General features: G+C 47.0%; 1 protein-coding gene across 1 annotated transcript; it reads left to right on the forward strand.

Moving 5' to 3' along the window:
- The first annotated feature begins 2,849 nt into the window (after positions 1 to 2,849).
- Positions 2,850 to 18,540, forward strand: LOC143998153 (lymphocyte antigen 6E-like). Its single transcript, XM_077493888.1, has 3 exons — positions 2,850 to 2,922; positions 14,196 to 14,315; positions 18,185 to 18,540. Exons 1-3 carry the CDS (start codon positions 2,871 to 2,873, stop codon positions 18,388 to 18,390), a joined length of 378 nt encoding a protein of 125 aa, XP_077350014.1. The 5' UTR covers positions 2,850 to 2,870; the 3' UTR covers positions 18,391 to 18,540.
- Positions 18,541 to 19,165: the final 625 nt, after the last annotated feature.

Genomic DNA, 19,165 nt, shown 5'->3' on the forward strand with positions numbered 1-19,165 from the left:
TCCAGTACCTTCTCAGCCAATAGAAATATGTCTGTGTATACTGTGTGATTGTATACTGTGTTTATGTATACTGTGTTTATGTATACTGTGTTTATGTATACTGTGTGATTGTATACTGTGTGGCCCCATAATCTCTGATTGCCTGGGGGCCCCATAATCTCCTATTGCCCGGAGGGTCCCATGAGTTGTCAGTCCGCCCCTGTCTCCTGACATACGAATTGGCTGCGGAGAAACCCACCTCCAATTCGTAATAGTGTGAACCCAACCTTAAAGTGGTGTTGCACAGAAAAAAAAAAAAAAAAAAAAATCATTAAAATTCCTAAAAAAACATCAAAACAAAAACATTTGGAATTTTTTTTTAAACTCACCTCCAAATGCCTGTTGCTAGGGGGTCCCTCGTAGTCTGCCTCCTTCAGTGCCTGGGCTGGTGACATCACTTCCCTCTCGGCGCAGGAAGGGCTCAGCTCCGCCCCCTCCCTCATGTCAGTCATCTGGGACACGTGACAGGTCCCAGATTACTGCGCGACCAATCACGGCACGCGGCGCCGCTCGCGCATGCGCAGTGGGTGCCCAGCTGCGGCAGTTGCAATGCCGGCGCCGCCGAGCGGGGCTTCGATCCCCCCCACATCGATGGACCCCGGGACAGGTAAGTGCCCGATTATAAAAAGTCAGCAGCTGCAGTATTTGTAGCTGCTGACTTTTAATTATTTTTTTTTTTTTTTATGGAAACTCTTCTTTAAAGGGTAAGTTCACCTTTTTATCTAAAATGAATTGGCTGCAGCTGCCGATCGGCAACATTTTCCCAACAGTCCCATTCAACAGAAGTCGCTCATTAGATTGACCTTTATTGGTAACGGCCATAGATGAGACCGAATTTCGACCAGTCCCTGCTAAACCGGCTGAGCTTCAATCCAGTTATGGGCATCCTAACCTGTTGGCACCGGCGTCTCCCAGCCCGGTGGGGATAGAATGTCGGGGGACAGGATTTATGATCATGTGACTGCCATGATCGGCTACCATGGTGGTCACATGATCAGAAAGCTTTCCATTAGTCGCCGGCATAGGTGTTCACAGCCTATTACATTAGGGTGTGCACCCCAAAGCTTCAACACACACGCCTTTCTCTGCAGCCTCATCTGCACAGGGCAGTGAATGAATGGGAAGTGCTCTGTGCTGAGCAGTTTTCCGTTCATTCACAAACTGAAGCATAGTAAACACAGTTTACTGTGCTTCCAGGTTATGAATGGACACAGTAAGCAAGTGTGCTCATTTAGAAAAGGAAGGGGCCGGTAAATGACATATTTACTAGTCCCTTCTCCTGCTCTCCATCCTGAAACATCCCCCGCAGCAGCCGGAGGGAGAGGAGGGAAGTCTGCAGGGCTGTGGGTTGGAGGGGGGCAATAAAGGGGGGGCGGGGAGCCCAGGCAGTAGGGGGGATCTACACCGCACATAGTGATTAGGGTGTGTCCTGGCACACGCCCTGCACACACCTATGGCCACCAGTAACTGTGCCGGGAGCGCGCAGGGCACACACGCTCGGCGCGGCTGTATTTACACAAATTCACGCAAATATGCGGCCACCGAGAAGCCGCTATTTGGGTGCGTCCGGCACCAAGAGGTTAAGTCAGATTTTTCCCGATTGAGGATCTCATTAGTTGGTAAAGCTGCTCATAACAGATCCCTCAATACACACTATACACCACGGATGGGCCAATCTCCCGCTGCTGCTATTCTAATATGACAGCTGGCACCGCCTGCCTTCAAAATTCTCGGTTCTGATTGGATGAGCTGTTCAGCTGAAGATTTTCCAGCAGGTTCCTTCAAACAAAAAATAAAATAAAAACTAGAACGATCAACTAGGAGGGCCACCCACTCCAGCAAATTCCACCGGCTTCCATTCTGCACAGTGTATGGCCAACTTTATCATTTCATTCATTCAGTTTAAAAAAAAAAAATAGGATTTTTCTTTTCTTTTTTTTATTTGGAAACGTCCAATAAAACGTTTATTAATAAAAAAAATAAGAAAAACATTTCCATCTTTTGCCTTCCATTTTTTCTCGGCGCTTTGGTCAAAAGCGATTAACCCAATTTGTCCCCATTAACCTCAAGAAAACTGCCGGTGTTCTGCCGTATAGTGTCCGGCCATGATATAGTGTCCACCCCATATTGCGCATGCGCAGTGCGCGAGCAGACGAAGCTTCAGAAAATCTCCGAAGCTGAACGGCGCCTGCGCCGTGAGTGGAGGTGGTAGCCCCACCATCCAAGCGGACATAGGGTTGTGAATATTAGAGGGCCCCTCGTGGGCCCTTATATTCCTACTCCTACTCTATGTCCACTTGGATGGTGGGGATAGAACCTGGACTCAGGGCGCAGGCGCCGTTCATCCTCGGCAATTTTCGGAATCTGTGTTGCTTTGTACTGCACAGTACACAGCGGACACTATCGGATGGGGGACCGTATATGATAGGACACCGGAACTTATCAAAAACAAATATTTTTTCATTCCCCCCCCCCCCCCCCCACCACCACCAAATGTGTGTATGGTCGGCTTTATTGGTGTCACCTAAAACCAACCGACGTACAATTTCACTTATAAGCTGGTCTGATGTCATCCTGATTTTGGAGAGGTCATCGCCATTGTTCTCAGAGGTGACAGTTTCTACAGCAACTTGCTGTCTGTCCTTCCGTATTGGTCAGGACAATGACTCCAAATTACAGGTCTGCCGTCTCCAAGTATCCTCCGGAATTCAGCAAACAAGGAGTGACCAGTCGTTAGTTTTCATGGAAACTGCCCCCCCCCCCACCTCACCACCCACACAGTATATAAGAGGATGGGACAACCAGGAGGACACACTCATCTCTGACTCACAATGGTGTCCACCAAAAGTCTACTGGTCTTCATCGCACTCTGCGTCGGTTCAGGTAAGTCCAGAAAATATTATCATTATGGGATCTCTGTGATATGGCAATACACTAAAGCAGCCATTCTCAACCAGGGCTCCGTGGAACCCCGGGGTTCCTCCAGAGGTTGCTAGGGGTTCCTTGAGCTGTGGCTGATGAACCACCTTTTTGATGATGCCTACAGAGTTCCAGGTTCAGCATCACTTAGCAAAGCCAGCGGCGTGACACAACATATAGTTTTAGCTGTCTTTAAGGGTGGCATTCTGAGCGCCATTTTAACCACTTCCCGACTGGCGCACGCCGATGTACGTCGGCAGAATGGCACGGGCAGGCAAATGGGCGTACCTGTACGTCCCTTTAAATTTGCCGGCCCTGCCAGCGGCGCGCTTGTGTGCCGGTCGGGACCCCCGTGAGTCCGGTCGTGGGTCCCGCGGACTCGAATCGCCGCAGGCATACTCACGATCGTCTCACGGGGTGGCTGAACTAGGAGATGCTGTTGTAAACAGCATCTCCCAGTTCTGCCTAGCAACAAGTGATCTCTGCTCCATGTGATTGGAGCAGAATTCAGTGTTCACTAAAAGAAAGCCCAGCCCCCAACAGTTAGTAACATGCCCCTAGGAACTCTTAAAGCGGGGTTCCACCCTAAAGTGGAACTTCTGCTGATCGGAACCCTCCCCCCCCGGTGTCACAATTGGCACCTTTCAGGGGGGAGGGGGGTGCAGATACCTGTCAAAGACAGGTATTTACACCCACTTCCGGGCATAGACTCCCACGGGAGTCTATGCCTCTTCCTGTCCCTGCGCGCTGTCTGCTGGGACACACACGGGTCCCAGAGACAGCGCGGACAATTCCTATTGCGCTGCGCGACTCGCGCATGCGCAGTAGGGAACTGGGAAGTGAAGCCGCAGCGCTTCACTTCCTGATTCCCTCACCTAGAATGGTGGCGGCAGCAGCCGAGAGCCGAGCGATCGATCGGCCTCGGCTGCCGGCATCGCTGGAACCCGGGACAGGTGAGTGTCCATTTATTAAAAGTCAGGAGCTGCAGTATTTGTAGCTGCTGGCTTTTAATATTTTTTTCCACAGTGCAGTCCCGCTTTAACCCCTACACTGCCACCCACTGGTTAACCCCTTCACTGCCAGTGTCATTTACACAGGAATCACTGCATTTGTAAAGCACTGATTGCTGTATAAATGACAAAGGTCCCAAAAATGTGTCAAAAATGTCCGATGTGTCCGCCATAATGTCGCAGTCACAATAAAAATCGCTGATCGCCGCCATTACTAGTAAAAAACCAATCAATAATCACTTGTTGCGATTTTTTTTTTACCAAAAATATGTAGAAGAATACGTATCGGCCTAAACTGAGGGGAAAAAATTTTTTTTATATATTTTTGGGGGATATTTATTATAACAAAAAGTAAAAAAATTATGCGTTTTTTTCAAAATTGTCGCTCTATTTTTGTTTATAGCGCAAAAAATAAAAACCACCGGGGTGATCAAATACCACCAAAAGAAAGCTCTATTTGTGGGAAAAAAAGGATGTCAATTTTGTTTGGGAGCCACGTCGCACGACCGCGCAATTGTCAGTTAAAGCGACGCAGTGCCGAATCGCAAAAAAGTGGTCTGGTCTTAAGCCAGCAAAATGGTCCGGGGCTGAAGTGGTTAAGGGGAACATTCTTCCTATTGGCCACCAGTATAAGGGGCATTGTTCTATTGACCCCTGATTAATTGGTTTTAGTAAGGGTTCCTCGAGACTCGAAAATTATTTTTGGGGTTCCCCAGGGTTAAAAGGTTGAGAAAGCCTGCACTAAAGCCTCGTACACACGATTGAATTGTTGGCAGACACAGCGTCAGACTTTTGTCTGAAGGGCGTGTGCCTGGATTTTGTCTTGCATACTAACGGCACACAATTGTCGGCCAACAATCACGAACGTAGTGATGTACTAGACGTACTACGAGGAATTTCAGCTCTTGAGCGGCACCCTTTGGGCACCTTCTGCTAATGTCTTGTTTGGTGAGCATTGATTCTGATCCATGCGTGTTTGTACTTTGGTCTTTTGTGTGACGGACTTGTGTACAGATGATAGGAAATTCTGACAACAGAAAGTTGCCCGCCGAAAATGTACTAGCGTGTGTGACGGACTTGTGTACAAAATATGAAAACCTGACAAAGTATCCATTGTGTGGAAAGTACATACATCTCTGCAAATTGAATGTCAGTTCATAGCAGTGCGGCTTTGAAGCCGACATCCCTGTGCAACTTCATTGCGGCTTGCATATGTCTTCTCTAAGCCCTTGTACACACGGTCGGACATTCCAGCGGAAAATGTCTGATCGAACCGTGTTGTCGGATAATCCGACGGTGTGTGGGCTCCATCGGACTGTTTCCGTCGGAATATCCGACAGGCAAAGTTTTAGAGCTGGGCTATAAGACTTTCTGACAACATGGTCCGATCGGACTTTGTCCGATTGTGTGTAGAGAATTCCGATCGGACAAAGTGCCACGCATGCTCAGATCAAATTCCTAGACCAAAGCTACTGGCTACTAGCCTGAACGTAGTCCCATCGTAACGCAAATAACGTCATCGCGTTACGAACGATCGGATTTTCCGACAACTTTGTCCGACCGTGTGTATGCAACACAAGTTTCGGACAAAATCCGTCAGACAAAATCCGACGGATTTTGTTGTCAGAATGTCCGACCGTGTGTACAAGGGCTAATAGAATTTAATGCAAGTTGTGATGAAGTCGCCCCAAAGGAATCTCAGCTCTTGTGCGCCACCCTTTGGACACCTTCTGCTAATGTCGTGTTTGGTGAGCATCGGTTCCGAGCATGCGTGTTCGTACTTTGGACTTTTGTGTGACGGACTTGTGTACAGATGATAGGAAAATCTGACAACAGAAAGTTGCCCGCTGAAAATGTACTAGCCTGCCATCCAACATTTGTTGACCGAAAGTTGGACAACAATTGTCTGATGGAGTGAGCTAAAGGTTGGATTTTAGGCAAACAGTCCATCATCACACAATCCCTGGCCGAATATCCGATCGGGTGTACAAGGCTCAAGGCTGGGTTCACACCTAAGATGGATCCGCCTCATGGTGGGGGGTCCGGTGTGTCCTGGTTCACTATTTCAGGGCTGATTATGGCTGGGTTCCCACTCCTGCGATGCGGGAACGCTGCGAATCCGCTGCGGGTTCCCGCATCGCATGCCTCCCGGCGGCAGTTCACACTGCCCTATGCGAACTGCTGGGAGTGTCAGTGAAAAGTTAATGACACCCCCAGATCAGTTCGCATATCGCAGTGCGATCTGCAAACTCGGATCGCATGGTGTGAACACCCATGCGATCCGATTCTGCTGCGGACCAAAAAAAGGGTCCCGTGCGAATTTGTGCCGGGTGCGATGCGAATTCAGCCATACTATCTGTATACTATCTGTATGGCTGAACTCGCATCGCACAGAGATCGGATGTGATTTGCACTGCAGCGCGGTGCGAATCACATCCGTTCTCATAAACCGCAGCAGTGTGAACCCAGCCTTCAACTCGAACTTTGGGCTGAATTCGCACCTGAAATGGACCTGAAATGGACCAAAAGTCCGGTGCGTCCGCTGTGGAGATATGGGAACCTGCTCCATAGAGCCGGATAAAATCTCCTGCTATTGTGAATTGGATGCGGGGATCAATGGTGTGAGCCCAGCCTCAGAATATGTAATATATTATAAAAAAAAAGAACAAGGTTTTGCAACAAAAATATTTACAAATGAAAACCTAAAAGATACAAATACAACTGAAACATAACGATACATTTACTGAGCTGGGAAGGGAATTGAAGTACAAAGTATCCATTGTGTGGAAAGCACACACATCTCTGCAAATTGAGTGTCGGTTCATCCCTGTGCGACTTCATCGCGGCTTTCACATGTCTTCTCTAATAGAAGTCAATGCAATTGGGATGAAGTCGCCCCAAAGTATCGCAGGAACCTTCTCCTCCCCCCTCCTTTTATTTTTAACCATTTCCGGACCGCCAATATACGTCCTTACTTTGAAGAGGAACAGCGTTGTTATGGCAGCAGCTAGCGGCCATAACCCCGGTATCCTCTTCTTCAGCAGGGAGTCCGCCTTCAGATGAAAGTGGTCTCTGCAGTGGATTCGCCGCAAGATCACTTTTATCAGCAGCAGGAGATGCCCCCCCCTTCCCGCCGCGCCCCATGCCCTCCACCGCTGCCGACGGCTCCATTAAGTGGCGGAGGCGATCGGATCTTCACCCTTGCTGGGTATGGAGATGAGTGAGGGGAAGATGGCCCCCCCCCCACCCGTCTCCATAACAATACAGGGCGGAAGTGACATCAAAACGTCATTTCCGCCCATAGCTCTTAAAGGGCCATTTAAAAAAAAAAATATTCAAATTACAAAATGTTTTTATTTTTTTTATTGCATTTTAGTGTAAATATGAGATCTGATGTCTTTTTGACCACCCAGATCTCATATTTAAGAGGTCCTGTCATGCTTTTTTTCTATGTGAAATGTTTGGGATGTTTACATTCCTTGTAATAGGAATAAAAGTGACACTTTTTTTTTAAAATAAAAGGTAAAATAAATAAATAAAAAATTTTTTTTTAAATGCGCCCTGTCCCGCCAAGCTCGCGTACAGAAGCGATCGCATACGTGAGCAGCGCCCGCATATGAAAACGGTGGTCAAACCACACATGTGAGATATCGCCGCGATTGGTAGAGCGAGAGCAATAATTCTAGCCCTAGACCTCCTCTGTAACGCAAAACATGCAACCTGTAGAATTTTTTAAACGTTGCCTATGGAATTTTGAAGTGTGACATGTTGGGTATCAATTTACTCAGCTTAACATTATCTTTCACAATATAAAAAAAAATTGGGCTAACTTTATTGTTTTCTTATTTTTTAATTCAAAAAATTGTATTTTTTCCAAAAAAAGTGCGCTTGTAAGACCGCTGCACAAATACGGTGTGACAGAAAGTATTGCAACGACCGCCATTTTATTCTCTAGGGTGTTAGAAAAAAATGTATAATGTTAGGGGGTTCTAAGTAATTTTCTAGCAAAAAAAGGTCCAAGAAATATCTCCTAAACCTACACGGCATGCCGTTAGTGGCGGCTCCTGTGCGCATGCGCGGAAGTGACGTTATCGCTGCTCCGGCGCTGTGAGTGGCCGGAGCAGCGATACCCGAAAGAAGATGGACGCTTCGTACTACAGGGGACATCGCTGGCTCCTGTGTCAGGTAAGTGACACATAATGGGCTACGATGTGATGCGATGCGATGCATAGTAGCCCTATTATGCTTTACCTTTGCAGGGAGACAAAGAGGAAGTAAACCCATCAGAGTTTACTTCCTCTTTAAATGGTTAAGTTGTACATAAAGTGGAGCGGAATTAGAACCCCTGTCAAGTATTTAGTGCTGTCTGTGCTCCCCGAGCCGCTGATAAGGCAGTATAGCCAATCCTTATGTACCGCACACGGCCCTATCAGCTCCACGGGGGCGGGGGGATTGGGGGGGGGGGGGGGGGGCTTTACAGTTCATTTCTGCAAAGTAAAAAAGGGGCTTTCTAAAGCCCTGTAGGAGCAGCAATCTCAGTTTGATCTGATGATTTGGGGGCTACAGAAGAGATATGGGGTCCAATAGACCCCCAGATCTCTCCATAAAGAGGACCTGTCGTGGCTCATGCTATTACATTTTCAAAGCCAGGAGGCCATGTAGGGGCCAGGACAGGAGCGGGGTCAAGGGTGGGTCAAAGGGGGCCCTGAAAGGTAGACTGTACGGGGCCCCATGATTTCTAACAGCAGACCTGTGTGTTCCCATTAGGGTCCATGCACACCACTGGCTTAAAAATTGCTGATTCTAATCTACAGGAGTCTTTTTCTTCCTTTATAGCTGCTCAATGTTATCCTGTGTCCATGCACATTAGGACGATTACAGGCATAGTTTAAAGAGGAAGTAAAGGTAGGCAAAGAAAAAGAAAACACACCCAGTAAGGCAAAGGCATAGTGAGCTAGTATGCATAGCATACTAGCTCATTATGAATAACTTACCTGAGATGGAAGCCCCCGAAGTGACCCTCGTTCACCTCCTCCATCTATCCCGGAGTCACTTCTGGGTGTCGCGGCTCAGGCGCTGTGACTGGCTGGAGCCGCGATGACATCACTCCCGCGCATGCGTGCGGGAGCCGCCACTAACAGCATGATCGCCGTTAGCAGCTGCATGCTCAGTGCGCCTGCGCGCCGCTGTCTACAGCGCATGCGCCGTAGACATCGGTGACAGTCTTTTGCAAATATCTTCTAAACTGTGTAGGTTTAGGAGATATTTGCTGCACCTACAGGTAAGCCTTAAGCTAGGCTTACCTGTAGATAAACGTGGTCCCAGAGGGTTTACAACCACTTTAAATTCAATGTTTAGAGGCAGGAAAAAACTTTTTTTGAAAAAAAATTTTGTGTGTGCATGGAGCTTCAGGGAGATCCATTGTAAACCCTCAGCTGTTTTTTTTTCTATGCTATTCTGTTATTTTCTATTCGAATTGATTTAATTTGAAATTTGGGAAATGGTTACATTCTTTCTATTCTATTTTTCGATATCGTCTATTATATTCTATTCTTTATTTGTTCTGATCTGTTCTTTTATTTTCTATTCTATTTTGTTCTGTTTTACTCTATTATATTCTATTCTTTTATACAGTTACATAGTAGGAGAGGTTGAAAAAAAGACTCAAGTCCAACCTATATGTTGATTATATGTCAGTATTACATTGTATATCCCTGCATGTTGCGGTCGTTCAGGTGCTTACCTATAGTTTTTTTGAAACTAGAGACCACCGCCTGTGGAAGGGAATTCCACATACTTGCCGCTCTTACAGTAAAGAGTCCTCTACGTAGTTTAAGGTTAAACTTATTTTCTTCTAATTTTAATGATTGGCCATAAGTCTTGTTAAACTCCCTTTTGCGAAAAAGTTTTCTCCCTATTGTGGGGTCACCAGTCCGGTATTTATATGTTGTGGGGTCACCAGTCCGGTATTTATATGTTGTGGGGTCACCAGTCCGGTATTTATATGTTGAAATCATCTCCCCTCTCAAGCGTCTCTTCTCCAGAGAGAATAAGTTCAGAGCTCACAACCTTTCCTTATAACTAATATCCTCCAGACCCTTTATCAGCTTTGTTGCCCTTCTTTGTAGTCGCTCCATTTCCAGCACATCCTTCCTGAGGACTGGTGCCCAGAACTGGACAGTATACTCCAGGTGCAGCCGGACCAGAGTCTTGTAGAGCGAGAGAATTATCATTTTATCTCTGGAGTTGATCCCCTTTTTAACCACTTAAACCCCGGACCAATTTGCAGCCAAAGGACCAAGCCCATTTTTGCAATTCGGCACTGCGTCGCTTTAACTGACAATTGCGCGGTCATGCTACGAGGCTCCCAAACAAAATTGGCGTCCTTTTTTTCCCAGAAATAGAGCTTTCTTTTGGTGGTATTTGGCGGTTTTTATTTTTTGCGCTATAAACAAAAATAGAGCGACAATTTTGAAAAAAATGCTATATTTTTTACTTTTTGCTATAATAAATATCCCCAAAAAATATATAAAAAAAACGTTTTTTTCCTCAGTTTAGGTCGATACGTATTCTTCTACATATTTTTGGCAATTAGCGATTATTGATTGGTTTGCGCAAAAGTTATAGCGTTTATAAAATAGGGGATAGTTTTATAGCATTTTTGTTAATATATATTTTTTTACTAGTAATGGCGGCGAACAGCGATTTCTATTGTGACTGCGACATTATGGCGGACACATCGGACATTTTTGACACATTTTGGGACCATTATCATTTATACAGCAATCAGTGCTATTTAAATGCAGTGATTACTGTGTAAATGACACTGGAAATGAAGGAGTTAACCACAAGGGGGCAGTGTAGTGTTATGTATGACATTATATGTTTTTTTTTTATTGTAGGGGGCGTGGCCTGGCTTGTGACGTCACTGATCGTCCTTCCCTATAAAAGAGAAGAAACGATCAGTGACAGCCACACAGGGAAGCACGGGGAGAGGTTTGTTTACACAGACCTCTCCTCGTTCTTCAGCTCTGTGATCCGATCGCGGGACACCAGCGGCGATCGGGTACGCTGGTCCCGCGGCCAGGGTCACGGAGCACAGGACCGGGTCGGGAGCGCGCCACCGGCGGCACACTCCCGACCCATGGTTGGACACTTAAAGAATCACGTACAGTTACGTGATTGTGCCCAGCCGTGCCATTCTGCCGATGTACATCAGCGTGAGGCGGTCCTTAAGTGGTTTCATTATTTCAGATTCATTTAAATTCGGTACTATTGTAATTCAGATACATACAAATTTCTGAAAAAATAAACATTTGTCCGCATTTCAATTCATAATGAAGCAAACTGCACATGTCTACTGACTGTGTTGATGGGGGAGGGGGAACCGTGCACAATGTATGGCCGGTGTTCTATTGAATAGCGCCCTCCGTCGAAAAGTGCCCACGCATGCGCACTCCAGATGATTTCCCTATCAGCTGGCGTGACGTCACCATAGCGTATGCGCACACCGTAGGAGGCATTTTTAGACACTAATTACCATTTAACGGGCAGAATTGAAAGCTATGGAAACAGCGGAGGGAGGCCGTAGTTGTCGGATTGCGCCTCGCTGTTGCGGGGCGGGTTTACAATGGGCTCAAGGTCGGGTTTTGCCTGTGTCTAAGGGCGGGCTGCAACACAGACAAAACACACTCTGCAACAGCGAGGCAGAGTCTGATGTGTACGGTCTCCCTCCGCCGTTTGCATAGCTTTTAATTCTGCCCATCGAAAAATGCCTTCTATGATGTGCGCATGCGCTATGGTGACATCACGCCAGCTGATCGGGATATCAGCTGGAGTGGCCTTCCAAGCTGCGCATGTGTGGGCACCTTTCGAAGGAGGGCACTATTCGTTAGAACACCGGCCTTACTCCCTTTCATATAAATACTGGGGCCAATCAACCTACCAGCATGTCTTTGGTGTGGGAGGAAACCCACACAGGCACAGGGAGAACATGCAAACTGCAGGCAGGTAGCACCATGGTTGGGATTTGAACCAACAACCCTAGCAGTGCCAGATGGAAGTGCCGTTTCCCGATTGGTCAAAGCGCCAGGGCATCCTATTGGATGCTTGGCGCTTAGGAAGAGGTGGCACAGAGGAGACACGAGGACGGACATCCCCACCGCGGCTGCTCTGGTGGACTCAGGACTGGCGGTAAGTGCTGAACCACCTGCATAGGGTGCAGAGGTGGCCATCAGAGCCGTGAGTGGGGGCACATCAGAGCTGTGAGCGGAGGGGGCCTCAGAGCCACAAGGGGGGTGGTGGGCACAGTGGCTGCATATGATAGGCACAAGTGGCTGCATATAGTCAGCACAAGAGGCTGCATTTGACGGGCAGAAGTGGCTGCATTTGGCAGGCACAAGTGGCTGCATATGGTGGGCACAAGTGGCTGCATATGGTGGGCACAAGTGGCTGCATATGGTGGGCACAAGTGGCTGCATATGATGGGCGCAAGTGGCTGCATATGACGGGCACAAGTGGCTGCATATGATGGGCACAGTGGCTGCATATGACGGGCACAAGTGGCTGCATATGATGGGCACAGTGGCTGCATATGACGGGCACAAGTGGCTGCATATGACGGGCACAAGTGGCTGCATATGATGGGCACAGTGGCTGCATATGATAGAAACATGTAGCTGCATATGATGAGCACAAGTGGCTGCATATGATGAAAACATGTAGCTGCATATGATGGGCACTAGTGGCTGCATATTATGGGCACAAGTGGCTGCATATGATGGGCGCAAGTGGCTGCATATGATGGGCACAAGTGGCTACATATGGTGGGCACAAGTGACTGCATATGACGGGCACAAGTGGCTGCATATGATGGGCACAGTGGCTGCATATGACGGGCACAAGTGGCTGCATATGATGGGCACAGTGGCTGCATATGATGAAAACATGTAGCTGCATATGATGGGCATAAGTGGCTGCATATGATGGGCACAGTGGCTGTGTTTGATGGGCACAAGTGGCTGCATATGGTGGGCACAAGTGGCTGCATATGGTGGGCACAAGTGGCTGCGTTTGATGGGCACAAGCGGCTGCATATGATGGGCACAAGTGGCTGCATATGGTGGGCCCAAGTGGCTGCGTTTGATGGGCACAAGTGACTGCATACGACTGGCACAAGTGGCTGCAATTGATGGGCACAGTGAGGCTGCAACTGATGGGAGGGGGGGGGGGTTCAGTATTTTTCAGTTTCTTTGCACTCCCCCCAAAAATTTTGAGCACCAGCCGCCACTGTTGAGTTGATGCCAAAGAGCTGGATTTTGGTCTCCTCTGACCACAACACTTTCACCCAGTTCTCCTCTGAATCATTCAGATGTCCATAATCAAACATCAGATGGTCCTGTACATGGGATTTCTTGAGCGGGGGGACCTTGCAGACGCTGCAGGATTTCAGTCCTTCACGGTGTAGTGTGCTACCAATTGTTCTCTTGGTGACGATGGTCCCATCTGCCTTGAGATCATTGACAAGATTCTCCCGTGTAGTTCTGGGCGGATTCCTCACCGTTCTCCTCATCATTGGAACTCCACAAGGTGAGATCTTCCATGGAGCTTGGCAGTTATTTTGTGTTTCTTCCATTTGCGAATAATCGCAGCAACTGTTGTCACCTCTCACCAAGCTATTTTGTGATTTGTAGCCCATTCCAGCCTTGTGTAGGTCTACAGTCTTATCTCTGATATCATTGGACAGCTCTTTGGTCTTGGCCATGGTGGAGAGATTAGAATCTGATTGATTGCTTCTGTGGACGGGTGTCTTTTATAAAGGTAACAAGCTGAGATTAGGAGCACTCCCTTTAACAGTGCTCCTAATCTCAGCTTGTTACCTGTATGGAAGACTCCTGGGAGCCAGAAATCTTGCTGATTGATAGGGGATCAAATACTTGTTTCACTTAATTAAATGCAAATCAATGTAACTTTTTTGAAATACGGTTTTCTGGATATTTTTGTTCTGCCTCTCACTATTATAATAAACCGACCATTAGAATTATAGACCGATCCTTTCTTTGTCAGTGGGCAAACGTACAAAATCAGAAGGGGGGGTCAAATACTTGTTTTCCCTCCCTGTGTATATATATATAAGCCTGTATCCAAATCCTTGAATATCTGTGATCTGGAACGGTGGTGCTGAGAAAATACAATCTGAACATCGAATAAACTGCGTTTCTTTTACAGCTTTATCACTACAATGTTACACCTGCACCTCCCAGAGCACCAACACAAACTGCATGACTCCGACTAACTGCTCCGCCACCGACACCAACTGCATGACCTCCGTCATTGCTGGAGGACTCGGTAAGATAATGACCGGAACCCGGTCTGGGGATGACCTATGTCTACTGATCATCTACCATATCTCATGTTTCTGGATCTACATTTAGGAGAAATTTCATAAACGATTTCAAGGGTCTATTTATAAAAATAAAAAAAATAGCTGAATGCATGTCTCAGGATTCATATCCCCCCACATGTAATCCCCCATGTGTATTTCCTATGATTGTCAGCTCCATCTAGTGGCAATAATGCAGTATTTTCCTGCAATACCTCAAATCGGGAATCAAATGCATTATGGCCACTAGATGGAGCTGGCGATCATAGGAAGTAAATGCTCATTACTGGGATTATTTGTGGAGGTTGTGTGAATGCCAGTACACTGTTTAAAGTGGTGTTGCCACCAAAAAAATAAAAAAAGTGACTAAAAATCTTTAAAAAAATAAAAAATAAATAATTGGGAAAAAAAATGTTTTACTCACCTCTAAATGCCTGTTGCTAAGGGGTCCCTCGTAGTCTGCCGTCTTCCTTGCCCGGGCTGGTGACATCACTTCCCCTCGCGCCGCACAGTCATTTGGGACCTGTCACGTGTCCCAGGTGACTGTGCGGCGTATCACGGCGCTCCCTGCGCCGCTTGCGCATGCGCAGTGGGTGCCCGGCTGTGAAGCCACAGCCGAGTGCCCACAGTACGAATGACGGTGCCACGAGCGGAGCGTGGAACGAGGGGGGGGGGGGGCTTCATTCCCCCGCATCGCTGGACCCTGGGACAGGTAAGTGTCCGATTATTAAAAGTCAGCAGCTGCAGTATTTGTAGCTGCTGACTTTCAATTTTTGATTTTTTTAGGGGCACCCCAATTTAAATGGGAATGCAAAGTGGGAGGCTTTGCCTGCTATTACTACCTGGTCATTCCCAAAATAGCAGTAGAATATTGCACCCCCTGCAGGCAACACGGCATGTAACCATCTCACCGAAAATTCAATTGGCAGCATGGGGGGGCACAGCTCTATCGACAAGCTAATGCATACAAATATGTGGCCACCGAGAGGCTGCATATCTGCATCTAGGGGTAAAATCTCCCTTTCTTACAATAAGAGACCCTCAAGCCAGCCAATATGCTCAAACCCACCCTCCTGGAGGGTGAACCACAATCTAATGCAAGCAAGGCAGATTTTTTATTTTGTGTGCTTTTTTTTATTTTGGTACCAATTTAAGTGCCATACCTGTGGAAGCTTAAAATCAATGTAGTAGACACCGCCACTACAGTGATGGCCACTAGCTTTCGGGGGTCCCATGCTGGGCGGCTTTCCCTGCTGCTTACCAAACACAGGAGGCTGGCCACTGGGCACAGGTGCCATTCAGAGAACTCTTTGTATCTTTTCAATGAATGCAAAGTGTTCTCTGATTGGATGAGGGTATGGATATTGTGACATCACTGTCCTGCCTCCTAGACCTCACCCAACCAGAAATTCACGGAGAAGATGCAAAGCATTCTCCGAAGGGTAGCCATGCCAAGTGGCTAACCTCCTGCGTACACAATGCAGTGGGGCAGCTGCTCAGCACAAGACCCGGAAGCTAGAGGGTATCAGTGTAGTGGTTGGGTAGCAGCTTCCTGCCAACATGCCCCAACAATGCCCCTGTAATTCCCCGTACACATGATCAGAAATTCCGCCAGCAAAAGTCAGATGGAGCGTACACCTGATCGCATTTTTCGTGTTCGATTAATCGACTAATTTCGATTATAACGCACATACAGATCCAACTACTTTCAGCTGATCTCCTTGCATTGCAGCTCTGCATTAGTCAGTGGTAAATGTGGTATACACTATATACAATCACCCGACACTAGTTAGTTTCCACAATCCATGACTTAACTTCACAGTGCACACAAATACGTTTTAAATTCTCCGAAGGGTAGCCATGCCAAGTGGCTAACCTCCTGCGTTCTCAATGCAGTGGGGCAGCTGCTCAGCACAAGACCTGAAAGCTAGAGGGTATCAGTGTAGTGGTTGGGTAGCAGCTTTCTGCCCACCTGCCAACATGCCCCAACAATGCCCCTGTAATGCCCCGTACACATGATCGGAAATTCCTCCAGCAAAAGTCCGATGGAGCGTACACCTGATCGCATCGGACTTTTGCTAGCAGAATTTCCGATCGTGTGTATGGGGCATTACAGTTTTTTAGGGCTCCATACACACGATCGGAAAATCCGCCAGCAAAAGACCGATGAGAGCTTTTGATCGGAAAATACGACCGTGTGTACGCTCCATCGGACTTTTGCTGGCGGAATTTCGGCCAGCAAAAGATTGAGAGCGCGTTCTCAATTTTTTTTTTCAAAGTTCCGATCGGAGATTCCGATCGTCGGTACAAATTCTGACGTGCAAAATTCCCACGCATACTCAGAAACAATTCGACGCATGCTCGGAAGCATTGAACTTCATTTTCTCAGCTCGGCGTAGTGTTGAACGTCACCGCGTTCTTGACGGTCGAAAGTTCAGCTAAATTTTGTGTGACCGTGTGTATGCAAGCCAAGCTTGAGCGGAATTCCGTTGCGAAAAACCATCCAAGATTTTTCCGACAGAAAATTCGCACGTGTGTACGGGGCATAATACGTTTTTTTTTTCTCCTAGAATCAACAGCAGCATCTAGTGGCAACAATGTAGCATTTTTTTTTTAAGTATCTCAGTCAGGAAAAATACTGCATTAAGACACTAGATGGCGCTGATGATCCTAGTTCAAACCAATCAGGAAGATTTATGGAGGAGATTTGTGGGGCCTGTGCGAATGACTGACATATTCAAATAGCGGAATTTGAATGCCTAGACCCCGTGGTGTTGCCACCGATCCCTTATTTCTAAGGCTGTTACTGATTAAAATTTTCGTGTTCGATTAATCGACTAATTTCGACTAATTATAACGCACATACAGATCCAACTACTTTTAGCTGATCTCCTTGCATTGCAGCTCTGCATTAGTCAGTGGTAAATGTGGTATACACTATATACAATCACCCGACACTAGTTAGTTTCCACAATCCATGACTTAACTTCACAGTGCACACAAATACGTTTTAAATTCAAACTGTAGCACTGACGTAAGTCATTTTTATTCCACAGTAGCGTGACAATCCCTCCACCTCCGGTCTAACTAATCACTCTCACCTTATGGCATGGACCCCTGTGCAAACAGGTGGTCATGCCAGTGGGTATCAAAAGGGTTAACACGGACCATAAACTTCTCTCACGTCTCCTTAGATCTCAGCAAGGATGCCAGGTCATGGGTAGAAAGAGAAGATCTCAGTGCTCACCGCTTAAGTATAAGATTTAATTTTTGTGTTCAAAACACAAACTACTCACATAAAGATGATAAAAACACAGCATGTAAAGCCGACAATCGGGTTGGTCCCATAGGGCAGCAGCGGGTGACGTCATGCGTAGCTTCTCCCCCCCCGTACGCGTTACGTTCAATCAGAACTTCGATGTCACCGGACTCCTCCCCCTTCCCTTCGTTAGCAGACGGAGGCACTTGGGGAAGGGAGGAGGAGTCCGGTGACGTCGATGTCCGTGACGTCACTGGAACTCCCTGAAGACCCGGAAGCCGGCGGAGAGGTGAGTACCGATCAAAAGAATTTTGATCGATAAAAAAAAAAAATTAAAACGATTAATGGAGGAATTAATCTTTAATTTCCACAGCCCTACTTATTTCATATTTATTTCTTTAGACCACTTTATTGACTTTGGAGGTTTGGAGGCAGGGTAGGACCTAGGCTGTATGCACTGGCTCTACAACCCTAGAAGTAGACGGGGGGGGGGGTCATCATTGGCCAATATGTGGGGGTTACAGATGGTCCATATTGTCACACCACTCTCTCTCACTCTCTCTCTCTCACCCACAGGTAGTCTTTCTGGTGCCAGCATCACCAAGACTTGTACAGCCGTCTGCACAGCAACCGGATTCAATGCCGTTGTGGTCTCCACCAGCGTATCCTGCTGTACCACCAACCTCTGCAACACCAGTGGGGCTTCCAGTGTTAAATTTACCTACACCATCCTGGCTGTGGCCCTTGGGTTCCTAGGGGCCCTCATGTCACAGCTAAAGTAAAGCTTATGTATACCGTACTGTATATTCTTTTGATGTAACCAATGAACCATTTTTTTATGGTCACATCACCCCGGGTGGCCATGGGTTCCATAATGGTGGCCTTTGGGTTCCTAGGAGCCCTCATGAGAGATTTGCTGTAAAACTTGAGTGTATATGATGTGAATTATATGTTATTCCTTATTTTGTAACCAATAAACAGTTTATATAGTCTGGACTGGCCTTTCTCAACCCTTTTAACACCGAGGAACCCTTGAAATGACTTTCTGGTCTCAGGGAACCCATGCTAAACTTTTCTAGATCTACAACTCATGATAACTTAGTGTGATGGTCAGTGGGAAGAATGCTCCTTACACTTGTGGTCATTGGGTAGAATTACCCACTTACAGATGGGTAAAAAGATCAATGGTGTGAGTGGGACCTTATTTAAGAGGCAGAAATTGCTCATTACTCAAATAACCCCTAGCAACCTCTGGAGGGACCCTCGAGATCCATGGAACCCTAGTTGAGAAACCCTGGTCTGGTCTGGACACATGATATTCTACCCTGTTTTCCCGAAAATAAGCCCTACCCTGAAAATAAGACCTACAGGGACTTTGACTAGGGCTTATTTGGGGAGTAGGGCTTATATTGCAGCCATCACCGACAATCATGCTAGGTCTTATTTTCGGGGAAACGGTAGCAGAGCATCTTTAGAAGCTTGCATACATTTTGAATCCATCATCCATAGATCCTCCTTCGGGTGAAGCAAGCATAGATACATTAAAACTACAGAATA

This window comes from Lithobates pipiens, unplaced genomic scaffold, assembly GCF_037356315.1.
Source record: "Lithobates pipiens isolate NorthernLeopardFrog02 unplaced genomic scaffold, aLitPip1_a1.2 Scaffold_19, whole genome shotgun sequence".
In the NCBI taxonomy this organism is placed as follows: domain Eukaryota; kingdom Metazoa; phylum Chordata; class Amphibia; order Anura; family Ranidae; genus Lithobates; species Lithobates pipiens.

What these genes read in the sequence shown, in the direction of transcription:
- LOC143998153 (XM_077493888.1), top strand. Translation starts at nt 2,871, where the DNA reads ATGGTGTCCACCAAAAGTCTACTGGTCTTCATCGCACTCTGCGTCGGT. An exon ending in CGCACTCTGCGTCGGTTCAG is followed by an intron (nt 2,923 to 14,195) that starts GTAAGTCCAGAA and finishes TTTCTTTTACAG; the next exon opens with CTTTATCACTACAATGTTAC. An exon ending in CGTCATTGCTGGAGGACTCG is followed by an intron (nt 14,316 to 18,184) that starts GTAAGATAATGA and finishes TCTCACCCACAG; the next exon opens with GTAGTCTTTCTGGTGCCAGC.